Here is a 10,457-nt window from a genome sequence, read left to right as displayed (position 1 = left end):
GACATGGACGTGGAGATTAGGGATGTCGTGATGTCGATCGATTAATAACCCAGATAATCGAAAAAAATTTAATCGAAGTTTCAAACATATAATCGATTATTGAATAATCGAGTAATTCAAAAAATCCGACATCCCTAGTGGAGATGGAAACAAGAATTGCAACTGCTGCATTGAGAATAACCTATCGTATCTATGAACAACGACGTGTCTATTAATTAGGATGCCTGAAACTCTGATCTGGTAGACACAAGAAAAAAGGGGAAAAGCGAATAAAGTGGATGATCGATCAAAGGAAGAGTGGCATTATCCATCTCTTTTTTTATCGTTTATGTATAGGCTTTAAACAAGTTGCGGTCGTTTGCCGGGTTTGTCCGTGTCTTGGTTTGGCTAGAGCAGGAGCAGATTTCAACTCTTAGCTTCGCTTGGATTTCACATGCATTTTGAAGAAGACTGACCAGGAATAGGCCTACAAGGGACTTGCTTGGTAACAACATATAATTAGATGTTTCTATTTCAATCATTTGTATTGTAATAGTCTGAAAGTTTAAAACATGTTGTTGGTGTACGATACATTTTTCTTAGTAGACTTTCAATTTGAAAGGAAGCATGGTCGCATAGTTTGTGTAGGGAGGTGTACTTCTAAGAAGTGTACAAAACTGGTTTAGATCTTATTGAAAGCAGCAATATCCACGCTTTGTACGTAGTCTTCAATCTGTTCGATTTTTTCTTGCAATTCATCCACCGATACCTTGTCGTCCTCAATGACACAGGAAAGCTGCAGCTTGTGAATTCCGTATGCCAGCGGAACTAGTTTGGATGCACCCAGTAGCAAACCGTCCATAGTGATTTTGCGGACCTCTTGCTCCATTAACTTCATATCCGTTTCATCGTCCCACGGTTTAATATCGAGGATGACATTGGACTTGGCAATGAGGGCAGGTTTCTTCGATTTTTTGGCAGCATATTCGGCGAGACGTTTTTCGCGCAACTCCGCCGCCTTTGCATCTTCTTCTTCGTCATCCGATCCGAAAAGATCAACGTCATCATCATCATCAGCAGCAGCAGCTGTTGCAGCGACTGAAACTTTCTTTATCGGTGCTGGCACAGCTGCTTTTTGTGCCGTGATTGGTTTATTTGATTCCAACGCCTTAACGCGTGCATGCAAATCAATAACCAGACTGTTGAGACCATCTATGACGGAACGTAATTTGTCATTTTCTTTTTCAACACTGGACAAACGATCGAGTAGTTCGGCTCCGGGACTGGCTGCCAAGGCTGCAATTCCATCCATCTGTGAAAGAGTTTCAGAAAATTATTTTAGGTTTTTTTTGTCAGAATAAATTAACCTACTCGCTCTAGGGAATTTTTGATGTGCTGTCTAGCTTTGGAAATTTCAGACGCCAGAGTGCATTGCGCCGGAAAAGAATTCATCTACAAAAAATAAACCAAACGAAACTATGAATCATTTATTCGACAGTTCATTTCTTAACAAACGGTGCAAAACACTACTATCGTGATACTAGTAAAAAAAAACACACGCACACACACAAATAGTTGAATTTATCTGAACTTTCGAATACTAAATTCAACTGAAAAGAAAAATAATTCAATGTTCTATTAAGGATGTGATGAAATTAAAAATACCAACTAAAATTAGAACATGTATAGGCATTCTAGGCATCAAACAAAAACCAAATTTGGAATTCGATGGTTTAAAATACGAACATCGAATTCGTGTTATTGCACACGATAGCCAACAATAGAAGGAGAGCAGTTTTCATTAAAATATATATCAACGATTAACCTTGCTCAACTCCTCGGTAATGTTATCACACAGCTTGTGGGCCAGATTTTCTTTCTCCTTCAGATTCTTGGCATTTTCCTGTAGGACCTTCTCGGTTAGTGATTTATTGTTAGTAGCAGAGATATGTTCAACGCCTGGCTGACTTTCATGGTTCGGTTTGTTCTTTTTGTTTTTCTTGCTCTTTTGCTTCTTAGGTTGTTCTTCCGCCACAAAGGGGGCGATCACTGCAGAGGATACTTTCGGTTCTACAGGATGTACGGTAGCAACCGGAGCAGGGTCAGGCGATTGAGAAGCGTCCTTTTTATTCTTTTTGATTTTCTTTTTGTCCTTCTTTACCTTGGATTGATCCTGTTGTACAACAGATTCACCGATAACTGTAGTAGACGATTCCTCCTTTCTAGAAACATCCGAGTTTGGCTGAACCGCTGCAATTTTTATTTCCTGTGTCAGGTTAGGGCATGCTGTTTTCTTCACTATTGAAAGCTTGCATGATGATAAATGAGAATAAGGAAGGAATCATTTACACGTGTTTTCACTCAATATTATCGAAAAATTTGTTCAAAATATGATGATGATTCTCACCATGAAGCACCAAAAGAATTATCAAAATTTGAACATCAAATCTCTAAAGCAAACATAATTCCAACAAAATTAGGTTCATTCAATCCAAGGACCATTAGATTATTCTTTAATTAAAGTAACGGGGGTACCATTACGACACCCCTAACCTCCACGTCCACGTCTTCCATATCAAATACTAAAAGTATTAGTTAAAGTGAGATCTGCTATCTCTACTCAATACATTGGTTCAAAGGATAGGATGAAAATTGTAGATTCGCTTCAAATTTCACTACGGTAACATCACTGCACATTTGTTGAACTATTTATGAGTTATATTGCTGCTTCTTTGAGTCGGAGAAAAAAAAGGTATTCGATTTCATCACAATTCGTTGATTTAGTGACTTGATTGATATGATGATTGCTGGTGTCGTTTTCGCTTGATTCCAAACCTAACCAAGTTTCCACCCTAACTGCTATCAAACCCGATTGTTTGAAACCAATTTCAAACCTAGTTTCCACGTCAGTGAACTGATATTAGAGTCAGTACCGATACTAGTTATTTCGAGTTTGCTCACATCCCAATTGCTAGGTGCGAACCAAACACAGGTTCGTGAAAAGTGTTTGTTTGATGAAACTACCCTGGCTCAAATGTTTGGGGTGAGTACATGTGTATTCTGGGTCAGTTTTAGTTTTCTCAAACGAAAACGATTCGCTTCGCTTAACCCATTATAACCCAGGGGTTTTAAAATTTGGATCAAATAAACTAATATTATCAGTTCCATCATATTATGCGTTAAAGGTTATGGGAAACGCAAAATTACTGTATGATATATCATACATACAAATGTTAGCATCAATTTTACATTGTTTTTCAGATTATTTCGGATTTTTTTTATAGATATAACTTTTTTGAAGTCTCTGCCAATGTTTTGTCACAAGATATAAGTAAGCTCATAATGACCAAAATATACAAAGCAATATATTCGACTTACTTTTGCACTGCCATTTCAAGCAGTTAGGTCAAGGGTCTGGATACAAAATGAAAAAAACAAACAGCAGTTTTAACACAAAAAGAAATTGCGTAGTGTAGTTTTTTATTTTTGTTTTTGCTATCGTGAAGCTGTTGGGTATTGCAGTTCTACAGTAATACGTATGATATATCATATGCTAGGAAATAATGGGTTAACTCGATTTCATTTATTTAATCGATAGATTCCGGTAGGTTGTATCAAAACGTTGTCAAGACCCTAATAATCATTACGCGTTAGATGAACAAAATATCTGTTGCCGAAGACAGATTATTAATATATAAATAAACCATTTCTACGTTAAGTGAGTTTGTCATAATCACTCACTGTTAATCAGTTGAAATTGGTCTTCGTTAATATAGTTTACAGAAATCTTCCCTTGGACAGAATTAAGTAGAATGTTAATTAAATTTTTAGGACCAGGAAATAAGTTACATCAAAAGTTTACCTACCTGTGCAACATACTCGTGGTATTTCTTTTCTGCACTATCATAGTTGGCTTTGTCCGCCCAGTATTTTTCACATGCCATCGGAGTAATCATATTTTACAAGATGTCCCTGTTGATAAATGTAAATATTAGAATATATCAAGATTTCATGTAACTCGATTATTTTACTGATATTCATTCCATTTATGTTAATGACATTACGACCTTGAAAACTAAAAAGCTAAAATATTTAAATAGATATAGCGAATATCCCTACTGTTAAATTGGGAACCCATACAGGAGACTGTAGACTAATCTTACGGTTCACTCAGTACCTACATTCAACTGCTTTTATATAAATAAAATACTTACTTTTTTACTGATAATAGAATCCTATTCTGCCCGAGATGAGGCGATTGTGATATGCAGAATGGCGGATATGGTAACCAGTCCGAAAAATCAATAAAATTCGTGGTTTTGGCTTCCACGAGAAAGTGCACGAGGTAACGCAAGCAGTGTTGATTAGACAAAAGAATTTTGTACGGTTCCGTGCGGTATCGATCGGCTAAACGAATGGGATGAAAACGAGAAGCGAAAAGGCCTTTGCTGTCAATCCACCCCAGTGAAAGTACAACGAAAGTGTTCCCAAGCTTAGCCCTGTCATGCACTGATAAAAATGAATACGATCTATTCCATTGTAAATAGTACAGATACTCATATATCGTTTTCGCTTGAATCGAATCTAGTTTCAACGTTGTTGAACTGAAAATCGAATCAGTTTCGAACCTGATTCTTGTATCGGGTTTGCTCGCACCCTCGTTGCTAAGTGTGACCCCAATTCATTTTTGTGGAAAGTGTTTGTTTGATGAAACTACCCTGGGTCAGTTTCAATTTTCTCAAGCGAAAACGATTTAGGTAAATAGTACTATATTCTACATTTCGGGATTAATTCTGAGTCGAATTCGAATGAATGAAGTAAAACAACCGATTCCGAATGAATTTCGCCTCGAACCTATTGGTTCAGAAATCTGTCGGAATTGAGTGACAGCAGGCGAACTGAATTGTCATTTCGTTTTCCTTATCTCCGATTTCGCGCGTTATCGTGCTGAGTTTTATGTCGTTTTCGCTTTATGTCAAACCTAACCCAGTTTCCACCCTAACTGCTTTTGTTTGTTTGAAGCTAGTTTTGAACCTAGTTTCAACGTTGTTGAACTGAAAATCGAGTCAGTTTCGAACCTGGTTTTTATATGAGGTTTGCTCAAATCCCTGTTACTAATACTGTTTTCGTTTATTGACCAGAGCAGCCCGAGAAAAGAGTCGCCCAAACAACTTTTAAGATGTTTGTTTTAGCAACCTGGGGTCGCTCTAGATCGGACTCCAATCGCTTAGCTTCGCTCTGAAAATGTTTTATTTTTATTTTTTACTTTTTTCATGAGTTTTTGTTCAGGGCGCATACTACGTTTTCGTTTTCTCGGAGTCAGTGTCGCCCGCGTGTAGGTTCTAAAACGAAAACGTTATAAGTGAGAAACCAACACAGTTTCGTGGAAAGTGTTTGTTTGATGAAACTATTCTAGGTTAGTTTCAGTTTGCTCAAGCGAAAATGACATTAGTTAATTTCGAAATAAAAATTTATATAACTGATATAAAAATCGCAAACCTCAAATTTTTCGGATATTTGGAACTAATGGCATTCTATCTTACCACCATTTCGTTACACTCCTGCAAAAGGAATGAACGGTGCTAACGGTGCAAAATCGGAAAAGAAGAAAATAAATTGAAAATTCAATTCGCTTATTCTCACACAATTCCGACAGATTTCCGAACCAATTGCTTGGGGGTGAAATTCATTCGGAATCGGTTGTTGAACTGAAGTCTGCATTGATTCTGATTTCATACTGAATACATCATGGAATTCTGAATGAAAACTTTTCGTCCACTCGGGTTTGACCCGCAATTCGTTCCGTATTGTGGGAACGGTTCATCCAAGTTATTTGATGTTTTTACAATACTCAACTTAGTATGAAGATTCTTCTTAAGCCACGAAACATGTTCCAAAACTCACTGTTAAGACAACAACATAAAAAAATTGGCACAAAATGGGTCTATATCTACAAAGCTATATCTCGATCAATTTTTCAAAAGGGCGTATAAACAAGTGACAGTTTCTCTTTGTTTACTTTCTCTTCTAATAATTACCAAGTGATTTCCACGTTTATCACTCAACTCTTTGCATGAAATGATACCCGAAACTTTCGACTTTCAAACAGAATAGTGATATCAAAGAAAATCTTTTCAATCACATCACAATAATCGAAAGAGAGCTTGAGCTTAGAGCTTAAAGGACTATTCACACATTTCAGTTCCGTGACGGTTCAGTGAAAGTGCCTTCAGTGCGCCGTCAGTGTTCTTTTTTATCGGTACCCTTCCGTTCCGTTTCCGTTCCGGCACAGCCAATGCAATGACATACCGACTTCAGTGAAAATGAAAAATATCGGTGACGACGAATTTGAATTTGCCGGACGGACGCGACACTGACGGCGAGCTGCACTGAAACGGCACTGTGCTGGATAGGTGTGAATGCTCGCATAGAAAACGAATGAAATAATATCAGTATCCGTGCACGGTGTTGTGCCGGCACTGAACCGGACCGGATATGTGTGAATAGTCCTTAAGCGACCACCTCTGGTTGCTACTCCGTTACTGATCGGGATTAGCTGAAATTGTACAGGGAGTTCCTAGATGATTCGACCTGGGACTGGTAAATCATCCTCCAATGTACATCTTCTGGTAATCCCAGAATTCATTGATCAGTACCGGCGCCGGCCAGGCCCGAACGTAGATCGTCTAAGGAATGGGAAGAGATGTTAGTCCAACACTTGTTGTTACTAGAGGCCGTATATACTACTGCGCACTCCAAAAGTGTCACGGGAAAAGGATATTTGGTAGTAAAATTCAGTATTGGTATTATTCGCGCGCGACTCAGTATGTTCACTGACTTCCAGATAATTTAGTAAAATAGAGTAATCAGAAGTGAAACATTGAAAATATATGATAACTGAAAGGAAAAAGAAACTCCTGCCCTTGTCGCCTTTTACGACATGGAAGCAGGAACCCAGTGGATCTATTCTTGGTTCATTTTTTTCCGCCGGATTCCACACGGTATCTAGGCTGGTACTGTCCGGAGAGAGCTAATAGATACTATCAACCTCCTAGTGGACCCCAGCCCTTCACATCACAATAATCGAAAGATAGAGTGATCAAAGAGAAACTGTCACTTGCTTATTAACCGAGATATGAGATAAAGATTTTTTGTCTACGACAAAGATGTTCGATTTGAAATTGTGGAACATGGATTGTCACATTAAAAAAATCTTCATACTAAGCTGAGTAACTCAGATGAATCGTTATAGCATAAATTAAAATCATATTACGACCACTAGCAGCAGTGGTGCTAGATATATTAAGGAATAAGTCATTGCTCGGACCACGAGTCGGTTATCCTTTACCCAAGTAGCACCTGTTACTTGTTCATAAAAAATAAAATAAAACAGATACTTCATAATGGTCACACGACGAAACAAGTCGTATTATGATGGCGATAATGAAGTCAAAATAATGTTACGGATTGACATCTCATCACACTAAGTTACAGTTTAAACGTAACTCTTCGGAAACCTAATTCATATGACATGTTCGCATTGACTACTGGTCACATTGCCAACTGGTCACCGTAAGTTAAGTAATGATTTCATATCGGTTATCGTATTGGTTGTGATTCAACAAAGACATGCAAATACAGCGTCGGTTGAAAGCTTCCGCACATTTTTCCGGACAATAATATTAAATCAATGAGTAGAATTAGTAAGAAAGGATTCAATTTGAAGAAATTGGGTATAGTGAAGTCCGTGCTTATATGAAACTTTTTTGCCCGCATTTGTGCGAAGTAAACTTGTTTCGTTTTGGTAAGTACATTTTCTCTACTAGAGAAAATATTTGTACGCTATGTCACGGCAGTGTACGCATGGAAAAACTTATGCAAATGCTACCATTATGACCAGTGAATGAAGTATTCATTAAATTTCAAAAAATGCATTTTAATTCATTGGATTTGGTGAACTGTTTTAACGTTGGTACATGAAAAACTGATATTGATCACAAAAAAAATCTACCTTAACACATTTCGACTTTTAAGCTCTAAATTTCATATGACGGGAAAAAATATGAATATTATTTTGTATGTCGATGTTCTAAAACCCAAAATATTTAAGGCGCGCACGTTTTCAATAAGTACAATGATCAACTTCATCATAAATATCGAATAGCATATCGTTTTTGAGTAGATATAGTGCGTTAAAACAAGATCAAATTCTATATTTTAGTTCGGAACAAAATATAGAATTGACCGTCAGCATATCCCTACATTTGACTTTTGCTGCCATTTTCATGTGAAGCTCCCAGAATTCATCATCAGTTGAATAATCCTACCTAGTCATTTGAAGTTTTTCTTGCTCAGTTTCAAGTAGTCTAGCTGCTTCACTGCCTTTGCCCTTGGTAGTAAGCAAGTTCGAACGAATAGAATTATAAATGGAGTAAAGTATTAAAAATAATAACTGAAGGAGGAAACAATTAATTTATGTGTATTCTGTGATTGATATTTCAGCTATCTGGTTTGTCTTTCATCTATTTTCTTGAACCAATTAGAATGTTTACATGAACCCCATTTGAAGGCCGCTCTCACACTATTGAAAGAGACATTTTGTTACTTCAAGATATCAACTGGCGGTGGTGAAACTGAGCCTCGATTGAAGATAAACGAGTGATGAGCTGAATGCTGCCCGTTCGGACCGTCAGCAAACATTGTGTGTGTGTGTCAGAGAGTGAAGTTTACTGCAGTAGAGAGATCGTCATTGTGTTCCACATTCAGTTTCAATTGAATTGAATGAAGTTTTTACTGCCCTGGTTCGGAATATTGGATGCCAATCTTGACACAAACTTATATTTTCTGTTCCATTGTGACTGATGTGAGCGCTGGATCAAATCAAATATTCGTTACTGAGAACATGTTTTGCAATCCCCGGTAAGTCACATAAGCTCCGCCTCTTACGCTTTTCAGCTGACATGATAGCAAAGACATCATATTAACAAGATATCCAGCTCTCACATTTCTCGAACAAATCATTGGCAACATCCTTTTTTGCGAGCATGTCGCTCTCAGGTGAGTCCGCATCGAATCTCATACATAGAAGTAGGGGAGAGAAATGTCAAATTCGTGCGCGCCATAATAGCAGGGCTGCACACCCATACACTTGACATGATATATTGAATGTGATGCCGTGCGATGGCGTTGCTGAACTGAAGATTGATGTCGCTCCAAGCGACAGGGTCTGATAACAGTTATAATGCACGTTGCAATGTCTTCAACTTGTTCTTTGAAATTGTTTCATAAAAGTTACTGTCACTGAAGTGTAATAACGTGTGCTACTTGGGTTAAAAACCTTTTCTACGAATGTCAGATTGTTTTACAGTTTAACACATGCACTGATTTTTTGAGTCTGTGAGGTGAAAGTTCTTTAATCATTAATATACTGATATTAAGGAGCAATTTACATTCTTACAAAACCATTGTAGCAAAACGCAAACAGTTTTCTTCACTATCGTTGAGCGGGAGTTCAAAAGAGAAATATCAGTTTGTTTGCTACATTTTTCTAAATGAACTGGTGTTTTTTTCTTGAATATTCGACAAGCATTAACAGAGAAAAGTGCTTTCGTATTTTTCAACAATGACTGTTTTCCTAAGATTGTAAGTCAAACCGGACGAAGAACCTTAAAAGTTAACTGCGCAGGCAGAAAAAAAATTTAGACGTGCTGAACATCGAATGCGATAATTTTGTTTTTCTAGAAATCTTGCAGATAAATCACACGTTATTACATCGAAACAACTTATTGAGTACTTTACATCACCTTAACTGAGTACTGTATATGATTTTTATATGAAATTATGCATATTTTCGTGTAATATTACAATCTTTAGAACAGGGTGTAGAGTACACAGGAGAGATTATTATATCAGACCTATTTCTCATTTCAAACTATCTCAAAACTCAGAACTAATGTGATGCAAACTTGTATACAACTGTGACGTCCATGTGGTAAAGATGAATTATATTCAACGATACCAGATTGGATGATGCATGATTAATGTTCACACCGCTGGGCAGTCACCGTCGAACAAAAAGGATGTCATTCGTAACCGAATGTTCGAAGTGAGCACACGCGTTTTTTAACAATCGACATCGGTAAGACGAAGGTGCCTATCACAGCAGAGGCTGTAGTATAGGCATTAAATAAAAGTGATAAAAAGTAGCATCCCCGCAAGTGAGTTCTGTCTGTGCACCGGTTTTGTATCGGTATCAACAGTAGACGCTATTGTGCTATCCTCGGGCAGCAGTTATTTCTATTGTTTGCTACCCGCATCGCAGCAGCCAAATCCTGAGTCAAGGTCACGCTGAAGCACAACGAAGGAGTGAAGGAGCAACTCACCTAACAGCTTACCGTGACATACTGTTAAGTATTTTCTCAAACTTTTTCTTTCAACTTTTACTATTTATATATTTTCTTTTCATTTTATTTCTTTCT

General features: G+C 37.5%; 1 protein-coding gene across 2 annotated transcripts; it reads right to left on the bottom strand.

The window, feature by feature from the left end:
* Positions 1-505: 505 nt before the first annotated feature.
* Positions 506-4,383, bottom strand: LOC131440174 (probable elongation factor 1-delta). 2 transcript variants are annotated; one of them, XM_058611235.1, is made up of 5 exons: positions 4,194-4,383; positions 3,846-3,951; positions 1,805-2,287; positions 1,351-1,431; positions 506-1,291 (listed from the first exon to the last, which is right to left on the bottom strand). In XM_058611235.1, exons 2-5 carry the CDS (start codon positions 3,933-3,935, stop codon positions 662-664), a joined length of 1,284 nt encoding a protein of 427 aa, XP_058467218.1. In that variant the 5' UTR covers positions 3,936-3,951; positions 4,194-4,383; the 3' UTR covers positions 506-661. The 2 variants fall into 2 exon arrangements, with proteins under 2 accessions (XP_058467218.1, XP_058467219.1); XM_058611236.1 differs by lacking the exon at positions 1,351-1,431.
* Between the last annotated feature and the right edge of the window lie 6,074 nt (positions 4,384-10,457).

Source organism: Malaya genurostris, chromosome 1, assembly GCF_030247185.1.
Source record: "Malaya genurostris strain Urasoe2022 chromosome 1, Malgen_1.1, whole genome shotgun sequence".
NCBI classification, from domain to species: Eukaryota; Metazoa; Arthropoda; class Insecta; order Diptera; family Culicidae; genus Malaya; species Malaya genurostris.
This window is presented reverse-complemented; position numbering and strand designations above follow the sequence as displayed.